General features: G+C 43.9%; 1 protein-coding gene across 3 annotated transcripts in view; it reads left to right on the top strand.

The window, feature by feature from the left end:
* Nucleotides 1–347: 347 nt before the first annotated feature.
* ATP10B (ATPase phospholipid transporting 10B (putative)) overlaps nt 348–21,698 on the top strand; it is a 122,418-nt gene continuing 101,067 nt past the window's right edge. For 2 of the 3 annotated variants that reach the window (XM_065873458.1, XM_065873456.1), the window contains exons 1-3: nt 348–622; nt 1,547–1,741; nt 17,938–18,142. In XM_065873458.1, coding sequence (XP_065729530.1) covers nt 348–622; nt 1,547–1,741; nt 17,938–18,142 — 675 coding nt within the window. Of the gene's footprint in view, nt 623–1,546; nt 1,742–2,653; nt 3,040–17,937; nt 18,143–21,698 lie in introns of those variants that run through there. The other variant, XM_065873459.1, reaches the window with a different exon arrangement.

Here is a 21,698-nt window from a genome sequence, read left to right as displayed (position 1 = left end):
AGTCCTCCAGGCCACACTTTTGCCCCATCGAGGTCATCTACACCTTCTCCGTACCATCCACCAGCTGAAATGCTTTCATGGCACTTATCAGAGTGTTAGTTGTATTTTGTTTATATGATCATTTGCTTAATGTCTCTCACCCTAGAATGTATGAATTATAGGGATTGAACATATTTTTCTCACCTCGTGTGCCACAGTCCACCTTGGATGGTCGGGTGGACAAGTGGATGAGCCAATGTGCCACCCGTGTGTCGTAAACATATCCACACCTTGCGTTGACAAGCCTCGTATTTCTCCTGACCATGGTGATTTCATGTCCTTTCTCAGATCGTAGCTTGCTGCCAGACATGGCCCTCTCAGTGGACTCGTCTCGGTACCGGTGGCAGTGGCGAGACAGAGATGGCCTCCCACAGTCTCCATCAGAAGCCACACCACTGCTGTCCCCAGAGGAGGGGGCGCAGAACTACAACCTGGCTCAGCAGCGGGTCGTGTTCCCCAACAACGACGTATTCCACCAGGATTGGGCCAAGGTCTCCAGGAGATACTCTGGCAACAGAATCTGCACCACCAAGTATACCCTCTTCACCTTCCTGCCCCAGAATCTCTTGGAGCAGTTTCACAGGTATACGACCACTTGGCTGAACAGTACACACTTTATAGCCAAGTATTTGCCACTCAGATGAACTCAGAAATGCTACCCTCTGGGCCAAATGCGTGTACCTTGAGAAGCTTTGTCATTCATTCGTTCATTCATTCAGTATTTATCAGATTCTCCTCCGTGTTAAGTCATGTGTTGTGTATTAGAGATACATGAGCGAAAAGAAAAAGACACATTGTCCTGACTATATTGGCTAGTGAAAGAGACAGATATTAATTTTAGGAATTCTGTAAGTTGGTGTAAACTGTAATTCAGATAGATACTTCCAAGGAGAAGGATATGGTGCTATTAGAGTGAGTACAAGAGAAATCGGGCCTAGTTAGGAAAGTCAAGGAAGACTTCTAGGAGGAAGTAACTGTGGAAGTCTAATATGAAAGAAGAGAATGTGTTAACTAGGTGGAAAGAGGCAGAGAGAAGTCAGAGAAGGGAGCCAGAAGAATGTTCTTTCAAACAGACCTTCATGTGCAAAGGCACTGTGGCAAGAGGGAGAAAGATGCACTTGGAAAACGTAAAAGTGCAAGCCACTCTTTTGAAATAATATATGCAAAATTATCTTTTAACTATAAAGCAAAATATGCACCTAGACATTATCCTAAGTTTTGTAATTATTAGCACCTATCATTTATTGAGCAACTACTATACTCTGGAACCCTCCATTGGATACATGACAAATATTCATCCCATGTAATATTTATAGGAGCCCTTTAAAGTAGACAGTACTATCCCCATTTTAAATGGATTTGACTTTAAAGCCCTACCATGATGTTCGAGGTGACACTGAAAGAGAATGTCATTTTTAGTTGGCAAGGGCTAATAGGGAAGCAGTAATGCGGCGAGTATATTTCTCTTCTCCACAGTTTTCATTCATACCTTGCTTGCCCCTTCCAGATGGGCTAACCTCTATTTCCTGTTCCTGGTGATTCTGAACTGGATGCCCTCCATGGAAGTCTTCCACAGGGAAATTACCATGTTACCGTTGGCCATTGTCCTGTTCATCACCATGGTCAAGGATGGCATAGAGGACTTCAAGAGACACCGCCTTGATAGAGAGATAAACTGCTCCAACATCCAGATATATGAAAGGTAAGGGAAATCATTCCTCTGTTTTCTCTGTGGCAAATAGATTATGCAAACTTATCAGTGTTTTCAAAAAACTGGTCTCTCTTCTCACATTAATTTTCTTCAATTCATTTAGTTCAGTGATACTCAGCCAGGGCAATTTTGCCCTGCAAGGAACTTTTGACAATGTCTGCAGACGTTTTTGGTTGCCATATCGGGAAGGAGGTTGCTACTGGCATTTAGTGAGTAAAAGCCAAGGATGATGCTAAACGTCTTACAATATACGGGACAACCTTCCACAACAAAGAATTATGATCCAGCCCAAAATGTCAGTAGTGCTGAGATTTAGAAACCTTTAATTTAACTCATGTAAATGCCATAAGAGCAGGGTTGAAACCTCAAGAATTCAACTCTAAAATTGACTGAATCATCTCAGGAGACCAAGTTCAGGAACAGCTCTTTGGAGAGAGACAGGCAATGTCTCCCAAACAGGAAAATGTATACTGTTTTTAAAGCATCTGTGGCTCTTGGCTAAAACTCCTTGCTTTTAGAACTTAGCCAGGTAGGTTTTAGGACCCAGAGTTGGCACACCTGTTCTTGGTTGCCTGGGGTGGAAAAGGAAGCTACCTGTGGGTGACGTCTGCATTCCAATAGGTGGAGTCTCAACAAATAGAAGGAAGTGACCTGGTGGGTACACACCTGTTCTCTGCAAGCTCTTTCCTTGTCATACTTCTCCCCTAGAGTTTATACACCGGCTTTTTACTTTTAGTTTTCCTTTTGAAAGAAGAGAGAAATTTTCAGCAGACAAGGCGAGTAAAAGATGTCAGGAACATCACTCGCTGACAGCTGAACAACGGAACTGATCAGGGAAGAACCTCTTTTATGGGGAGCTCAAGTGTCCTGCTATGAGAATTAAAGAGACGGGATTGAGCAGAGATGAGAAAGGAAGGCAAGGAAAGGCTGAAAAGGAAAGAAGACAGGAAACGAGTGGTGGTCTCCAACCTGCCCTTTGAAGGACGGTCCCACAAAGAGAACCCCAACAGACATTACCATGGGAATCAAATTAAGACCAGCAAGTACACTCTGTTGTCCTTCATACCCAAGAACATCTTTGAGCAGCTACACCGGTTTGCCAATTTCTATTTTGTGGGCCTTGTGGTTCTGAATTTTATCCCCGTGGTCAATGCTTTCCAGCCTGAGGTGAGCATGATACCGATCTGTATCATCCTGACGGTCACTGCCATCAAGGATGCTTGGGAAGACCTCCGGAGGTACAAATCCGATACAGTGATCAATAACCGAGAGTGCCTCGTCTACAGCAGGTAAAACGAAACACCCGGGGAAGTCTCGGCCCCAGCTCTGATCTTTCTGTGGCTGCTGCCACCGCAGGTGCTGTTTATAGAAGGATGGGGTAGGAAGATAGCATCATTTTATCACAGTGAAGCTGTTCAATTCTCCACAATGGGGATTATGGTTTGAAACCGAAAAACATAAAACAAAAGGAATTGAGGCTTGAGTCAATCGTTGATTAAAATTAGGAGGTCTTTATTATGTGACATTTTCTTTGCTGTTTCAAATGTGTTAGACATTTAAGAGTTTTGCATGAATTCACAACCATTTTAGGTCCAGTGTGGCCGTGAGCACGTTGGAGCAGGTTTGGAGACCCTTGGAGAAAAGTGGCATCACTGTTTTTCAGGAAAGCAGTAGGCAGTGTATTAGGAGAACCAGTCCTGGAGACACACTGCCTGGATTGAACGCTGTCTCGATCAACCGTTAACTCTGTGACCTTAGGCAAGTGACCTAACCTCTCTGAGACTCATTTTGTCCCTCGTAAAATTGGAACACTTCCTGAGGTGGTCGTGAGAATTGCATGTGATAATCCTTGGAAATTACTTAGCACTGCTCCTGATGTATGATAAATACTCAGTTTGCAAACTGTAATTGCTTTATTTTTAGAATGTGAAACGCACATTAGCTCGATCAAGACTGTCCTTAAGCTTTCTCTCTGATATCCCAACCCAAACAAACGTGGCTCACCACCTGTCTTGCCATGTACTTTAACATAATTTTATACCTGTCGTTGTCTTAGAAAGACTCCATTGAGTCAAAAACCAAACCGGGTTGTTAGGAAAAGGACACGCTCTCGATCAGTAAGGGAAGAAAACAGAGTTACCGTGTGTCTCAACTTTGTGACAATTCATGCAGCCCAGAAAGAAGCAAGGGAATGGAGGCTGGGCTTGCAGTGAGATTGCGGTGACAAAGAGTGCTTTCTGGGCTGGCAATAAGAAACTTTGGATGAGTCAGTCACTTAGATGAATACAGCAGGTAGGGGCTTGACTTCCTGCCAAATAAGGGGAAAAGTCCATCTCTCTCGAGAAGCGCCATCCCTCTGACTTGTTTCCTCTGACCTTGTGGACCCCAAGACCTTCTGCAGTTGCTCTGGTCCTTCTTAGAGTGAAAGGCACTTGCTCCGATGTGTGCCCTACAGCTGTTTAGGGGCTGCTTCTTTCTAAGAAGTTCTCTTCCCTGGGGGAGAACATGGAGCTTATGACTTGGAGCTGGCTGATGATAGTTTATAAGCCAGACTCCACTCGGAAAATTGTAGCCTGGGGAAGCTTCTAAGGAGATCATGTAATGCAAGGGACTCAGCTGTCTCCAGGGCACCCCTCAGAGAACTTCCGTACCTTCTCCTCAGCAAAAGATGAGCTTCTGTTCTGTTTGCCTACAGGACCAAAATTGCACATCTAAAAATATTAATCTGAAGGTTTGGGTTTTTTTTTTTTTCAGCTGGATCTAACTGTCTTCAGTATTGTTAGCACGCTGAATACCTAGAGTTGAGACTGAGTCATTCCTCACCTTTGAGTAAGGAAATTATAAAGAGAGAAAAAAAAAAAAAAAACTGTTGGAGTGTGCCGCCTTTCCTAAAGAGACTGATTTTTTAAGAAAACCTTGTTTTTCTCTTGTCACCAATCCACCCCATCACTTTTTGTTTTCTGTCTTTCTCCTTTGTTGTTTTTCTCATGGAAGATGCACAGGGAGGCTGGTTCCTTGGGGAGGGATACAGGGGGACCTCAGCGAGCCTGGTTCTCTTCTCCCTGCTTTGCCAGAAATCCTCTGCCCTGAGCATCCCAGAAAAATAGGCCTGTTCTTGGGGATAATCTCAGTGTCAATCAGATCACAGACTGACCTGTGCTGGGTGCTGGCCTGATACAGGCCAGGCTGTTGTCATTCTGTTCTCAAAATAGCTTCCAGGAAAGTGGCAGAAAACTGAGGAGATAACAATCCAGAAAAAAGAAACGTTTATATCCCCAGGCTCACTGGCAGGGAGGGACATACAGGTTTTTTAAAACAAATTATATTATTTTATTTATTTCTTAATAATATAATTTCAGAGAAATCATTCTTCACTATTTTGGTGAATCATAGTTTAACAAAGAGAGTATTTGAAAACCAGGTTCTAAGTTCAGTTTATTTCAATACTTGATTATCATAGCTGTCAGGACTGAAAAATTACCTTGGAAAAGCACACATCGGGCTCCCCTGGTGGCACAGTGGTTGAGAATCCGCCTGCCAATGCAGGGGACACGGGTTCGAGCCCTGGTCTGGGAAGGTCCCACATGCCGCAGAGCAACTAGGCCCGTGAGCCACAACTACTGAGCCTGTGCGTCTGGAGCTTGTGCTCTGCAACAAGAGAGGCCGCTACAGTGAGAGGCCCGCACACCGCGATGAAGAGTGGCCCCGGCTCGCTGCAACTAGAGAACGCCCTCGCACAGAAACAAAGACCCAACACAGCCAAAAATTAATTAATTAATTAATTAATTAATTTTTTAAAAAAGAGAAAAGCACACATCATGCAATATGTACTTGGGAAGACTTTATGGTTATTGATAATGGATATACAAATTCATATTTTTAATTGAAGTATATAATTAATTTACAATGTTGTGTTAGTTTCAAGTATACAGCAAGGTGATTCAGTTTTATATATATTCTGTTGTGTCAGTTGAGATGCTCTCTACTGCAAGAAGCAGAAACCTTGACTTAAACAATTTTAACAATGAAGAGACTTTGTTTCCTAAGTCACTACAAATATGCTGAGGTGGGCAGGTGATCAAGCATGGTTCATTCAGCCAATCGGCGTTCTAGCTGCAGCAGTTAGCTGTCCTTTCCATTCAGTCCCCCTCTGTGTCATCTTTACCCCCAGGTAGATTTCCCTCATGGCAATGAGATGGCTGCAGCAGCTCCAGCCCTCACATCTACATATAATAACCCACAAAGGGAGAAAGAAAAGCACTTCCAGAAGCATTCTTGGAAGGTCCAGGAAGCTTACTCCACAGATCCTCCTCATCTCTTAGTGACCCCAGTGGGTCACATGCCCATCCCTGAACCAATCCCTCTGAGCAGGAGATGAGATTACGCTGATTAGGTTATACCTGAGCCATAGAGCCCAGCATGAGGTTCACTTTCCTGAAAGCGTATGGGCTACACAGGGAAGGTGAAAAATCCAGATTTAAAAAATGAGGTCTTTCCAAGAGAAGGAGAAACACATGTTGGAGAGACCACCACTATGTCCTCAACATCATCACCTTAAAATATTTTTGAGCCTCGACTCCTTGTGAATTGCTTTTCACATATTAACAGGAGGAGACACACTTTGGGACATTCTGTAATATATATCCTTAAAGGTATTCTAACCCTGAAGTGGATTAATTCTATGAAACACTCCAGAATAGGAAGATAGAAAATGCTAGATATTATTATTATCTTAAGTGATGATGCTGAGGGAGCATTTCCTTTTGCCAAACGTTGAAGATATTGGGCTGGCCAAAAAGTCTGTTCGCGTTTGTCATCCCATCTTACTGAAAACCCCAAAAGAACTTTTTGACCAACACAATACATGACGGTATGTCAGGCAAAGAATACAAGATCTGAGAGGACAATTTTTTTCTGAGAAGCAACATGAAAGCTTATATCTCAAACACTAGTTCTACCCATTTTGTCTCAATTTCACACATTTGAGAAACTGATGTCAAATGTCCTCATTTTTGTACAGTTGAATACTAGGACCCTAAGGATTTTGCTCACCTTAATCCCATGTATCATCCAGCCTAGACTTGTTTATACTGTGAGAGAATCTTTTTGCAAACAGCAGAAACCTTGTCTACAGAATTACAATCCTGTTAGAGCATTTTCTTTTAATATAGCAACTGTGCTTGTGGTCTAAAAGTGACCCATTAATCAGATTTATGGAATGACTTCAAGGAGAGATTAGCTTCAGAATTGTATTAGCTTAGTTTCTCCCAGGGCTCAATTTAATGAATCTAGAAACCATACCGAGCAAGAGAATTGTATTTTTCCATCCAGCTTCGTATATTTTTATTTGTATTCAGAAAACAGGCAACAAGAAAGCAGGAGTGGGAACCAAGGGAATCCATGAAGGTTTTTGTCCCCATGTTGTAATGCAGCAAAAGCCTTCCAGTGTTTCAGCAGCCGAGCGCACAATTATTCATCTGTTCGGCAAGCCTCACGTCTGAACGGAGTACGTGTATATCAACATGGAAGGCCCCACGTACCCTCGAGGGGCTCTCAGTCCAGAGAACATGAGGAACTTGTAAACAGCTACAGTGTCCCTTGCCTGTGGACAAAGGGTCACGGTCATGCATGGGCTGCAGTGACACATCTGCCTGCCAAAAACATCAGAGCCAGCCGAGGGAAGCCTTCTCTGAAGAGGTGACATTTCAGGAGGGCACTGAAGGATGAGCATTCAAATAGGTAAAGAAAACAGGTCAGCTCACAGCCTCTCCACGTGTCACCTGAAGGCTGTATGTGTGATTTATGCTGGTATCAAAAAGACCAGGATCAAGAGATAGCAGGAGCTTAAGAGAGAAACGATTCGATCAGAAACTTTATTTTATTTTATTGGCCACGCCGCAGGGCTTGGGGGATCTTAGTTCCCCGACCAGGGATCGAACACGGGCCCTGGCAGCGAAAGCTCCGAGTCCTAGACACTGGACCGCCAGGGAATTCCCTAGAAACGTTTAAATTCTGACTTTTTACCAAGACTTGGAGATTCTCTTTTCTGTAAGTCAGGCGGCTGCTATAACATAAAAAGAATTCCAGATGCTACAGGATCGCGGCCAGTCTTCTGACAGCATGGCACTGAGGGCCTGGTTTCCCAGCTGTGGAAAGCTCTGCTGGAGAAGGCAGATGCCTGGCCTGCAGCCTGTTTTTATTTGTATGTCAGTTTCCTTCCGTGCCGGTGCCCCCATAGGAAAGCCTGAGAATGAGGAAACCAGAGGTCCTCATCCTGGGTCTGTCACCAATTAACTACATGACCTAAATGAAGCCACTTAGGCAGTTGTGTCCCCATTTGTCTCATCTTTAAATAATGGTCATAGTGTCTCTACGGTAAATTTTGTGAAAAGATGTGAGATGACATGTCAGAGGGCTTGAACGTAGCAGAGCTATAGAAACAACTATACAATGCAGTGCCAAAGGAAAGTGCTTAAAGCAGTCTCAGCAGGGATGTTTAAAACATGACATCATACTGGATGCTTGGCACCACACCCGGGCTTGTCTCAGAACTGCCACTTACTAAATGTGTGGACACCTGTATTTACTTGATCACTGCAGCCGCCATTTCAACTTGTATAAAGTAGGGCCAGTATTAGCACCTATCTCCCAGGGGCATGTGGGTTGAATGAAATAATCCTTATAAACTGTTAACTCAGTGTCTGCACCATAATTAGCACTACATAGTTTTTTAAATTTCCATTCACTTCAACTCTCATTTTTTCCATGTCAGGCCCAACCTAAGCCATCATCTTTCTTGCTACATTTCCCACCCATACAAGGGAGGAATTGTTTATTTTATTGGCAAAGGTCAAGGACATTCACAGCCACATTTACCAGTGGGCAGGGTAACAGTGTTTTAAAAGCAAAAACTTATGCTCTGCTCTCTCATTTCTCTTCTATTGTATGTGGCAGGATTTAAAATCTGAATTTGGGAAACCCTTCTAGAGCCTGGACCTCTTTCCCCTAACCCCGTTTCCACAGCACTCCTGAGCGCACCCAGACCAAGATTTAGATTTAGGCGAGGGATTTAGGTGGCTTCATCTGGCCCGGAGCCTAAGCCACTTCTCCCAACCCAGCTTCTAACATAGAATATGCATTCAAATATCATATTTGTGTGGCTCTTAATATAGTAGCTATTTGATCCCCATTCTACTATCATTTTCCTCCATATAACATCCCTCTGGGAAACCGAAAGGTTATGAAATGATTGACAGGGTAGAATTTAGGCTTTGCCAGGGCCGTCCTGACATCGAAAGACAATATGTATTGTTTCCCCTAAAACTCTATCCTCGGTTTGCTGCAGCTGTTAAATGAAGTAATGCATGTAAAATGCTTAGTATAGTTCCTGGCTTTCAGTAGCCCTCAGAAAATGTTGCCTAAAATATTACTAAGGAGAGTTCGATAACCTTGATAGCCAAGCGTCACCATGAGCTTGACTCAAGGGGAGTAAGATAGGCAGATCATTGGCTGGGGTTTTGAACCGTGTAGAAGAGGACAAACGCTTTACCATAGAATTTGACTCCAGGCTATAATAACGTAGCAAAATAGGCCTGGGGAAAGAATCTGAAAGTGCACAAAACAGAGGATCACAGTGTCATTTGAAGCATGACTATGAAAAGTGCCACTGGCTGTAGTTGACAGACCAGCAGACTGCTGCATCCACTCTGCAGGTCTTTGCTCTGCATTTGGCACCAGCCAAGTAGCCTCCTCTCTAAAGGGTCGGCTTTGCAAGTGCCCACCCGACTCCCACGGCCTCGCCCTGTGCTCACAGAAGGCCATAAACTATGTGGGCCAATTCAGCTTGTCATTTCAGGAGAGAATGCATTAGGTTCTCCCCCAAACTCAATGGGTGGAAGAATCAAAAAACAAGAATTCAGGTGTCCCTGAAGCTCTGCACTTGTGTCAGCAGGCGTGATTTGTATGTGAGCGGATGAGCGTTTATAGCCTCTGATTTGCCATTATGGAGCTCACAATTCCAAAAGCTGAGGCTCCTGTTCCCGACCCAGCCTCAGTTACGTCTATGTCGCCAGCTTCTGAGGCGTCATCTGCTTAGTACTGCACTTCCGAACAGGACCAAGAGACCAGGCTGAGCCATGAAGTCCCCACAGCTATCACTCCTATGTCCTGGCAGGCGCACCTATGTGACCTTACGCAAGTTAGATAACCTTTCTGGGCTTAAGTTTCCTCATCTATGAAACACAGATAACAATAATGAAAGGTGTGTCATTATTAGGCAGCTAAGTGGTAACGTTGGTTAAGTGCTGGGCTTATTATAGGCACTTAATACAAATAAGTTTATTATATTACATTACATTAAATACATTATATTATATCATCTCATCATATCTCATCATATCATCCATCATATTATATTATTACGATATCATTTTTGGAAGTCTCCGTTAGTGCGTCCATAACAAAAAGAGATAGACGTCAAAATGACTTAAGATTAGGAAAAGCTTTTCCTCTACTGTCTCATGTTCAAGACAAATCTACAAGGAATCAGTTACTGAATATTTCCCGAACACTCCCCTGTGTGCTAGACACCATACCAGACTCCATGTAGGTACGGAGATATAAGACCCAGGGTCACCCCAGCTGTCAGCAAGCTTATTGCATAGGTGAAAGTAGAAGACACATGAAACAATTAGGCCTCTGGGTGTTAATGAATTCACATAAATACAGATGCCCCAAGCTGCTGATCTGGGTCTTCATTCTTCCCGCCCTAATACTCAGGCCTCCCCAGATATATCTGGGCATCCTCAGGTATAGTTAATACGTTCATGTCCCCCAATATTTCCATCCAAGCCAGGGGTCCGGGTCTCCTACCCACTCCTCCAGCCTCAGCTGTTTCTTTCTGGAGCTTGCCTGAGTCTAAAGCTCCCGTCATCGTGGTCTGTAGCAAACAGGCGGGTGCGGGGACACAGCTGCGCTCACTGCCCTCTGCCCCAGGCCCACGTTGTCTTTAGCGTAACTTTAACTTAACGCTAAACCTTTAACTGCTGTTCCATTTCCATTTTGTGGGACCAGGTCAGGACAGAAGCCACAGGACCCTTCCTCCCTTTTCAGTTCCTTCTCCCTTGCTAAGCTCCTCCTCCAACCACAAAGCCCCACCCCTCATTTACGACAGCTCATGAAAATAGACAACCACACAGATTCTGTTCTGCTATCACCACAGCAGTGACCCTGTTTCCTCCAACCTAATAATAACTGTGATGATACTAATAGCAGCAGTAAATGCCATTTGCTCTAAGGCCATTTCGTGTATTATCTTATTGAACTCTCACTTTAACCTGTAGCATACAGTTTATTTGTCCATTTGATAGATGAATAAACTGAGGGTCATATAGTCAAGTAGTGGGTTCAAGGTCACACTACCTTGTATGTAAGAAGTAAGAAGTAGTTCTGGGTTTTAGTCAGGCTCACATGACTCCAGAGCTTTTAACCACCCCACGATATTGTCTCTACGTGAGCACACCGCTGTGAAGACAAAGACAGTTGGGCATTCCAAGTATTCCTGAACCAGCTACAGGACACTTGACTCTTCTTGGAGCTGTGCTCCACCTGTTCATCCCTACCCACCTCCCAACCCCTGGCTACCACTGATAATTTTACTGTCCCCATAGTTTTGCCTTTTCCAGAATGTCTTACAGTTGAAATCATACAGTGTGTAGCCTTTTCACATTGGCTTCTTTCACTTAGCCATATGCATGTAAGTTCCCTCCATGTCTTAGCTTGGCTTGATAGCTCACTTCTTTTTAGCTATGAATAATATTTCATTGTCTGCATGTACCATAGTTCATTCATTCACCTACTGAAGGACGTCTAGATGCTTCCAAGTTCTGGAAATTACAAATAAAGCTGCCATAAACATACATGTGTGGGTTTTTGCATGGCATAAGTTTTCAACTCGTTTAGGTAAATAGGATACGTGATTGCTAGATCGTATGGTAAGAATACGTTTAGTTTTATAAGAAACCACCAAATTGTCTTTCAAAGTGGCTGTACCGTTGTGCATTCCTACCAACAGTGTGTGAGAGTGCCTCTTGCTCTACCTCCTCACCAGCAATTGGTGGTGTTAGCGCTCAAGATTCGGGGCATTCAAATGGGTATTTTGTGGTATCTCATTTTAATTTGCATTTCTCTGATGACATGTGATGTGGAGCTCTTTTCATGCTTATTTGACATCTGTATATCTTCTTTGGTGAGATGTCTATTCAGATCTTTTGTCCATTTTTAATTGGGTTGTTTTTTCTCTTATTGTTGAGTTTTGAGTTTGTTTTTTCTTTTTATATTTTGAATAATGACTCTTTATCAGACGTGTCTTTTGCAAAACACATATTTTTCTCCCAGATGGTGGCTCGTCTTCTCATTCTCTTACCATTGTCTTTCACAGAACAGAAATTTTTAATTTTAATGAAGTCCAGCTTCTCAGTTACTTCTTTCATGAATAGTGCCTATTTTAGTTTACCTAAAAAGTCATCGCCACACCCAAGGTCATCTAGGTTTTCTGCTATGTTGTCTTCTAGGAGTTTTATAGTTCTGCATTTTACATTTAGGTCTGTGATGCATTCTGAGTTAATTTTTGTCAAGAGTGTAAGGTCTGTGGATTCTTCTTTCTTTCTTTCTTTCTTTCTTTTTTTTGGCATGTGGATATCCATTTGTTGAAAAGATTATCTTTGCTCGGTTGTATTGCCTTTGTTCCTTTGTCAAAAGTCATTTGACTATAATTATGTGAATCTATTTCTGGGCTGTCTATTCTGTTCCATTGATCCATTTGTTTATTCTTTTGCCAATACCACACTGTCTTGATTACTGTAACTTTATAGTAAGTCTCGAGGATGGGTAGTGTCCATCCTCTCCTTCAATATCGAGTTGGCTAGTGTGGGTCTTTTGCCTCTTTATGTAAACTTTGGAACTAGTTTGTCGACATCCACAAAGAACTTGCTGGGCAGCCCTGATCTTAACGATATATTTTTCTGGGAGTTTGCCCAGTAGCCAGCATCCAGAGCCCTTGGTCTTCAGTGGGCTGAATTTGGGTCCTTCTTTTCTGGACTTGGGGAAAATGTTTGGATTTTTTAATTCCCTTGTGTTTGCACATTATGTGCCTGAGCCCAATTCATGAAATGTCATCACGGACATAAAGCGGGCATCCCAATGGCATGAAGAAGAAAATGCTGGGGCTGGCGGTGGTGGTTAGCCCTCACCATAACATTAACAATCATTGTCATCAACATCATAAAAGAAGCCTGTATGCATTAAGTACTTACTAAGTGCAAAACCAAGAACTCAGTCCCTTACATGCGTCATGTCACTAATCCTTCCAACAACCCTCTGAGGCAAATACACGTATTACCTTCAACTGAAGAAACAGAGTCTCTGAAAGATTAAGTAACTTCCCCAAGTCACACAGGTAGTAAGTGGTGAAGCTGAGATTCAAACCCACTCTTAATCCCTAGACTGCAACTCATTCTCACTGGCTTCCCCTTTCACCCTGGGATAGCGATGCTGACCATCCTGGGCCTGACATTACAGCTTCCTGAAGGACAGCCCCGGTCAGCTCATCATCCTACACTGAATGGGAAATCCCACAGACAACTAAGCTGCCTGATAAATGCCCTCTACTCTAGTTCCCTGAAACCCTTTTTACAAAACCCACATAGCACTTGAGAAATGGAAGCTTAAGCACCTTCTCCTCCTCCATCCCCCCCCCTTTCACCTGCTTCCTCACAGGATCCAGTTGGTTATAAACCTCTCTTGCTGTTTATTTACCTCTTAATAAGCCCTATCTCCTCTCAGAAAGCCATTTAGCACTGCACCACTTAATTTCTCCCCAAGGCAGAATCTGCCAGATGGAGTCTTCGTCCCCAGCCACGTCGATTAGTCTTATTTTTAAGCAGCAGTGAACATGCCACAAAACTAAAATAGCAATCAGTTCCCAGGTGTGGACTCACTGAGCAGGGAAATGACCAGGAGCGTGTGCATGTGTCCACCCAGGGCAGCTGTTCCGAACGGGCTGGATTAACCAGGGAATGACTCCTCAAAGGGGCTCCCAGCCAGCTGTGGCCACATCTGGGCGTCCCTCAATGCAGAAGCACGCCGCTTTTCTGCCTCAGCTGGATTCAGCCACTCAGCACCTCCTCGGGCTGGACGCCCCAACCCCGGAGCTATGCACCCTTGCCTTTTCCACAGTTGAGGAGACAAAGTGGGCCCCCAGAGGATCAGGAAACCGGCACAGAATAACCCAGTGCAAGAAGGAAATGTCCCTGATGTCACTTGTTCTTATCCCAAAATTCCTATAAAATCTGACTCTGATTCTATAATATTACTACATTTGGGTCAATATAAATATATAATTCTTCAAATTTTGTACCAGCTAAATTACTAAATTATGTCACCCCCCCAAAAAAAAATTTTGAACACCCCAAAAATCATGTTGTTCCCATAGCTTCAGTGCTCCTGGACACACAAGACAAGATGTGTGCCTGGAGGCATATGTGCCTCTGTTTGAGCACGACTCGGAGGTGGGCAATCTCTGTTTAGGGGAGGGTAAGCCTACAACAGGGACGAAGAGTGTCCCTTCACCACTGCATGTCATCCTAAGGAAGAGAAGATTACATCTAAAAGAAAGACAGGCGATTATTAACGGGACAGCAGTACTGGACAGGACCTCCCAGAGACCCAAAGAATAATAGAAAGAAAACAGAGACCAGTCTGACTTATAGCTTCTTGTGTGGTTCCATTGACCTAGCGTTACCTATCATCATTATGGGAATTGACAAGACAGCACTCCAGCCAAACTCACAGAAGTGACTGCTTATAAATATATATACATACACACACATACACACATATATACACACACATATATTTCATAAGTTCATCTGCATAACATCCATCTTCCATCCCATTAATAATTTACATCCCATAATAGGCAGTGGAGCCCCTTATTAGAAGGAAGAAGAATGAATTTCAGTGTTCACAGGTGGCGGTGCATTGGCCTTGCCTCGGTATGTCTATGTATGTAGCGTTCCCAACTAGCTTTTGCAAACATTCTGGTTTGAACCAGTGTGCTCTGGAAGTGTTGGCAGTCAGGATATTGCTCAGAGTCGAAGGTGTTCTCATTAAATCCAATCTCAATACCCGCCACATTGCTGAGATTACAGCAAGCAACCAATGGTGGGCCATCCCCAAAGGCATTACCCAATAGGGCAGAAGTCAAAGGGGAGAAGAGTAAAGACAAGTTGGGTGATAATCCTTTATTCCTTGGAGCAATTTTGCTGTAATATTCAAGGATCCTTTTTTTTTAAGTGTCCTCTCAAAAAGGAAAAAAAAAAAAAGCAATAGAGAAAGCCTCCCTCCTTCACCATACAAGATTCCTTTTCCAATGGAGAGTATCTGCCATTCCAATTTCTTTAAGTGGCTTCATATTTGGACATTTAACAGGTGTTCCCAAGGCTGCTCTGAAGAAAAAAACAATTCTTCCCTGAATCAACAGATAAATGTTTTTCTGAAATGGCAGTGAGAAACAGATCTGGGGGGACTGTCTCTATTTATCATGGTAAAATAAATAAATAAATAAGGTAGAGCAGATGATAAGCTGCTCTAAAATAAGTTGATGGAATGAAAAAGTGCTTAGAAACCTGTTACATCCTTTTTCCATTAAAAGAATTATTATTATTAAAATGCTACAGATGGGATTCCCTGGTGCCGCAGTGGTTGAGAGTCTGCCTGCCGATGCAGGGGACACGGGTTCGTGCCCCGGTCCGGGAAGATCCCACATGCCGCGGAACAGCTAGGCCCATGAGCCATGGCCGCTGAGCCTGGCCGTCCGGAGCCTGTGCTCCACAATGGGAGAGGTCACAACAGTAAGAGGCCTGCGTACCGCAAAAAAAAAAAAAAAATGCTACAGATGCACTGCTCACAAAATGCTCAGAAGTGGTCCCCGTTTGGGTGATACTGCCCACGGTTAACCAGTGGCTGCTACACTGGGCTCCCTAGAGCATGGGCACTTCCACAGAACTCTGTGGGTCTTTAGAGTTACAAGACTGCTCCCTAATTGTAATCCCTGATTATTTTATTGACTCTGATCAGATCTTCCCTTGGTTGGCCTTCCAAAAGTCTTCCAAATGGATGTGCATCTATTTCAGGAAACCGGAGGAGTCCTTTGAAAGGATCTTTTTGATAAGAAAAATGGGGTCTTAGGAGGGCTTGCTTGGGCTTCTCTAAAGGGCCCCCAAAGGAGGAGAAAGGCGTCAAACCCTTATCCTCCTTAAGGGCTTTTATGAACTCAGAGGAGAAAAGTGAAATTCGTCACGTCTCTTGCTCTGTGGAAGAGTGGTCTTGTCATGCCCAGGGCAGCTCAGATTCCAACAAAGACAGAAGCAGTAACGTGCCCAGAGAGGCTCAGCATCAGTGGAGAAAAATAGCAAAAGAGAGCCTGCTTCTCCAGGCCTGGCTGGGCTCAGAGGCATCCAGCTGCAAGCCAGCTGGACTTAGTTTAAAAGACCACATGTGGAATATTTGTTTGGTCCCAGATCCCACATTTAAAGAGGAACATTTCCAAACACAGCCTTAGTCAGAAGAGCCCTCACCTCTAAGACAGATCTTGAAACTGTGTCACACAGAATAATTGAGGGCACTTGGAAAGTTGAATTTGACTTGGCAAGTCCAAAAGGCTTCAGGAGACACCTGATGAATACTTTAACGTATTTTTTTAGGGCTTCCCTGTGTGGCACAGTGATTAAGAATCCATCTGCCAGTGCAGGAGACACTGGTTTGAGCCCTGCTCCGGGAAGATCCCACATGCCTAGAAGCAACTCAGCCCGTGCGCCACAGCTACTGAGCCCGCGCTCTAGAGCCCATGAGCCACAGCTACTGAAGCCTGTGTGCCTAGAGCCCGTGCTCCGCAACAAGAGAAGCCACCGCAATGAGAAGCCCGTGCACCGCAACGAAGAGTAGCCCCCACTTGCAAGTAGAGAAAAGCCCACATGCGGCAACGAAGACCCAACAAAGCCAAAAATAAAATAAATAAATTCATTAAAATATATATATATTTTTTTTTTTTTAATGGTAGAAGATGGAGTAAATCAGATTGCCTGGGAGATCAGAATTAGTTCAATATTTGGCTAATCAGAAGGAAGAATTTCGTAAAATGAGGGCTCTTGGCAACGGAATGTATTGCCTTGGGGAGTAGCGAGTCCTTCTGCCAGGGCTGTAAAAGCTGATGCTGCCATTCCACTGGAGAGGAAAGAGGGGAATGATTTCCAGGAGGTAGGATATTCAAGCAGTGAAAACTGGGTTTGGTGTCAAGTTGGACCCAGACTCGGGGTCCAGCTCTGTTTTTGTAAGGCCTTGGGAAACTTCCCTTGAACCCTCAAGCTCCTCATTATGAAATGGGTATAACATCTCCTCCGGTGAGTTATTATGCAAGTAAATGAAGTATTAATTCACCCTAGTGCTTGGCACGGTAGAAATGCTAAATTCACAATTGCTGCCCCTGTTATTACCTGAGCTTGATAAATTGGATAGGAAGAGAAAGTACATCATTTTCTCAGATTTCTTTAGCCCTCTGATCCTGTGATCACTTTGGGGCCCATCCTATCAAAGTTCCTGGTGCCATCTTCCTAATTCCCTGCTTCCTATTTCAGCACCACTCCAGATCTTCCTAGACAGTGGTCTATATTCTCACCTTTCCCACTGCTGCTCTCCACCCATAACCAGAAGCAGTCTTTCCTACACTCCATTCTTTTGTGACCCTGCTTTCTACAGTGATAACTGGGTATTCTAGGAAGTGATGTATATTAAGAATACTATGTTAATATGACTATATAATCACCTTCTCCTTTAAATTTTTTCTCCTGCTAGGAAGCAAGGGCTGAGAACAGCAACCAGTCGATAGCCGACAGTCAATCAAAAGTCTACATGGTCATAAGGAGGGATCTTTACTAATGAGATTCTATAGATCATGCTTCGCTTTTCTAGAGATGATGAGAGTGGTCATTTGGGGCAAGGTAGAATACAGAGCAGTCCTGTGACAGGCTGACTGGAGGATATTAGGTGCAGGGGGGACCTTTTCCATTCACTCATTCATGTTCTGGAGAACTTTAACATTCACTCTGACCCCTGTCTTTCTCCAACCCCAGAAAAGAGCAGAGCTACACGCAGAAGTGCTGGAAGGATGTGCAAGTGGGGGACTTCATCCAAATGCAATGCAATGAGATCATCCCAGCTGACATACTCCTCCTCTTTTCCTCGGACCCCAGTGGGATCTGTCATCTGGAAACCTCCAACTTGGATGGAGAGACAAACCTCAAACAGAGGTGTGTTGTAAAGGGCTTCACACAGCAGGTAAGGCTCTTTCTAAGATCTTCGACTGGAATGGCAAAGGGAAGATGCCAGCCAGCTCTACTGGGAAACTGGATTTAATATGGTGTGTAGAGGAGAAGGTAGTAGATGCCTCCTTTTCCCAGGCACTTAGGTACACTTAATCTTCCCACCAACTCTCTGAGATGGATATCATCCCCTTCTCACAGATGGGGAAACTGAGGCTTGGGAAAGGTAAATAACTTGCTGAAGGCCTCAGAGTCCTTAAATGGGGACCCCCTCCATTCAACTGAAGAAACTGTGCTCTCTGCTCTAAACCAAGGAGTCTAGTATCTGCTCAATTACTCTTGAGACCAACCCACTTTTCTGTGCGTATCCAATCCTGGCTCATCCTGCCCAGCTCAGCTTCAGCAATTTCTCCCTCCATGAATTTTTTCTAGTACTCCTTTGACCGCAGCATAAAAGCAGCAAGGTACCATTAACTATTTTTCCATTTGTGTAGGTCTTACCTTCTCAACAGTACTGAAACCTCTTTAAGGACAGGGAGTGATCATCAACATTTTAATTTAATCCCCACTTTATACGTGTGATACCTTGGATATCATGGAGGAATCACGATTGTTTGGTGGTTAAGAGCCCAGGCTCTACAGTCTGGCAGAGCTGAACTCAAAGTCCAACCCCACCATTTATTAGCTGTCTCACCTAAGGCAAGTTATTACCCTCTCACACCTTCATTCCCTCATCTGGAAAATGGGCACAAAAATAGTACCCTCTCCATAGGGTGTTTCTGAAGACTGAATTGTTACTGAGCCAAACTTGGTTCTGCTTGCCCACGTGCAGTAAAGCCAGTCTACTGACACTGGGTCGTAGTAAAGGAAAACGCAGCATTTATTGTAAGCCTCCATACAAATAGTCTGGGACAGCTGGTGCTCAAAAAGACTGAACTCCCTGATGGGTTTCAGGAAAACATTTTTAAAGGCCAGCTAAGGGAAAGGGGTCGCAGGGTATGTGATCTCCTCATGCACAATTCTCTGATTGGTTGATGGTTAGGGAACAGGGTGGTGTCACAGGGTTTATCAATCCACAGGCTCCAGTAGGTCTTGGGGCTATGTGCTTATGGTCATCAAGTAGTTAACATCTTCCATTTGATGGGGGTTTTCATGTCTGTAAAACAACTCAGGAAATGTGCATCAGATACTATTATCTAGGTACTTCAGAAAGGAACTAAAGCAGGGAATATGGGGGAGAGGTCAGCCCCAAAAAGGCCCCATAAGGTCCTGCTTGATTATAAAATAATATGTACATGAGTTACTTAGCATGAAGCTAGGCACATGGTAAGTAAGAGACCAGTAAATAGTTGGCAGTAAATATCAATGGCGTGCATAGGCAATATGTGTTGACTGATCGAAACTGGGTGTGATATTCTAGTTTTCAATTAAAATTCCCCTTGAAAGGGTTGATTTCCCATCTGGTACCTTGCTCTATGCATGGAAAAGAATAAAATTCTATCACTCCTCTTCATCCTGACAGCCTGTGGCTGGGGAGAAAACGGATGAATCAGGGGATTTAGAAGAAGGAAGGCAAGTGGTTCATTCCTCAGAGATGCTCATGAGCTAACATTTCGTTATCTAGACAGAAACTTCTCAAGAGAAGGCCACTCATCATACCTCACTTTGCCTCTCTCAAAGCCCCAGATGAACAGTTCTCATAAAATCGCTTTTCTATGATTGAACTCTGTTCTCTCATCCTTACAATGGGAATAGTAATAATAGCTCTCCCAAAGTTTTACTGTGTGATTCAAATGAGATAAGGAAAGTAAGGAACAAAATAGAGGGTTTGCTGCATTGTAGATACACAATAAATGGTCTATTGCTGCTACCTCAGCTACAGTTCCTACAATGGGAATGGAAACTACCGTGACCACCACGCCGTCATCTTGCTTTGTGGTTGTGATAGTGGCTCAGTCCTCCCATTGGTGCCCAGGCTCTATCGAGTCAATCACTGCCCTGGGGCTTGGCGTCTGAGTTTTCTCTCCTTTGCTTGTCCTTGCCACACTCACCCAATCATCCCAGTGTTTACAAAAATGTAGGGTGGGATCTGGGTAAGCTCACAAAGCCATTCTAGACACAAAATAACAATCTATTTCTTGGCTCAGGGCCCTGTGGGCTGCCCTCTAGAGCAAAGGTTTTCAAGCTTTCTTAACCATAACTCACAATAAGAAATACATATTGCACACACACACCTATCCACATACACATGCGGGTATGTGTGTGAGTGTATAAAACTGCCGCCTCAGTCATACTACGTGCAAAGGACTCTGAAACTTTCTATTCTGTTCTATCGGGTTTCGGGTTTTGTTGTTGTTTTTATTAATTAATTAATTTATTTATTTTTGGCTGTGTTGGGTCTTCATTGCTGTGCACAGGCTTTCTCTAGCTGCAGTGAGTGGGGGCTTCTCTTGTTGTGGAGCACAGGCTCTAGGCGCTTGAGCTTCAATAGTTGTGGTGCACGGACTCAGTTGTGGCTTGTGGGCTCAGTAGTTGTGGCACACGGGCTCAGTTGTTGTGGCACGCAGGCTCAGTAGTTGTGGCACACGGGCTCAGTAGTTGTGGCGTGCAGGCTCAGTAGTTGTGGCACACGGGCTCAGTAGTTGTGGCGCACAGGTTCAGTAGTTGTGGTGCGTGGGCTCTAGAGTGCAGGCTCAGTAGTTGTGGCACACGGGCTTAGCTGCTCCGTGGCATGTGGGATATTCCCGGACCAGGGCTCGAACCCGTGTCCCCTGCATTGGCAGGCGGATTCTTAACCACTGCGCCACCAGGGAAGCCCTGGTTTTTGTTGTTGTTTTTAAGTTCTGGGAGCAGCAAAACGTGTGTGTGTTTGTAAATCTACCCTTCAGCTGGCCCACCCCAACATCCTCACCACAACTCTGAGTCTTTTATTCTCTTTCTCGGGCAGTTATTTCAGCGCTGTTGAGGTTCACCCAGTCCCTTCTCTTTTTTGCCATTGGCAGCGGCTCCCAAGCTGTTTCTTGTATATTAATTAGTCTGATAGTTTGGGATTTGACTAGAATGAAGAGCTGGATGAAAGGGTCATTCACGCTCCACTGCTATAAACCAGCCAATTCAAGTTAATCACATCTCTCAAACTCTAACTCTGAATTCTCATAGGGTACTTGGTGTAATGATTTACCAAAAAAAAAATAAATAAATAAATGCACTTGTAAAGGGAACAAGATTTATTTGATTTTGAAAGTTTCCAGAATTCTCTATTCTATTTCAATTCTTGATTCTCCCCCTCACTTTGCTTAAATGTGCTTTTCCACTTCTATAAGAACAGGGATAAATAGTACTAATAATAATGCACTTTTCTAAAGCCCTTATAAGGTAAGTGAGGCACAGAAACGTGAAGTAACTTGCCCAAGGTCACTAAGCTGGGAAGTATTGGAACCAGGATTCAAAGCCAAGTTTGTCCAGTCTCAGCTCTTAAGGTTTGCAGTAGCTCATCTCCTGGTCCTTTGACTCTCACCCAGACTTTACCCAGAATTGCTTACTTGAAAACACACATTTATCGTTTTCAATAT

Source organism: Phocoena phocoena, chromosome 3 (assembly GCF_963924675.1).
Source record: "Phocoena phocoena chromosome 3, mPhoPho1.1, whole genome shotgun sequence".
Lineage (NCBI taxonomy): Eukaryota > Metazoa > Chordata > Mammalia > Artiodactyla > Phocoenidae > Phocoena > Phocoena phocoena.
The sequence above is the reverse complement of the archived record's forward strand: the minus strand, read 5'-3'. Positions and strand labels throughout refer to the sequence as shown.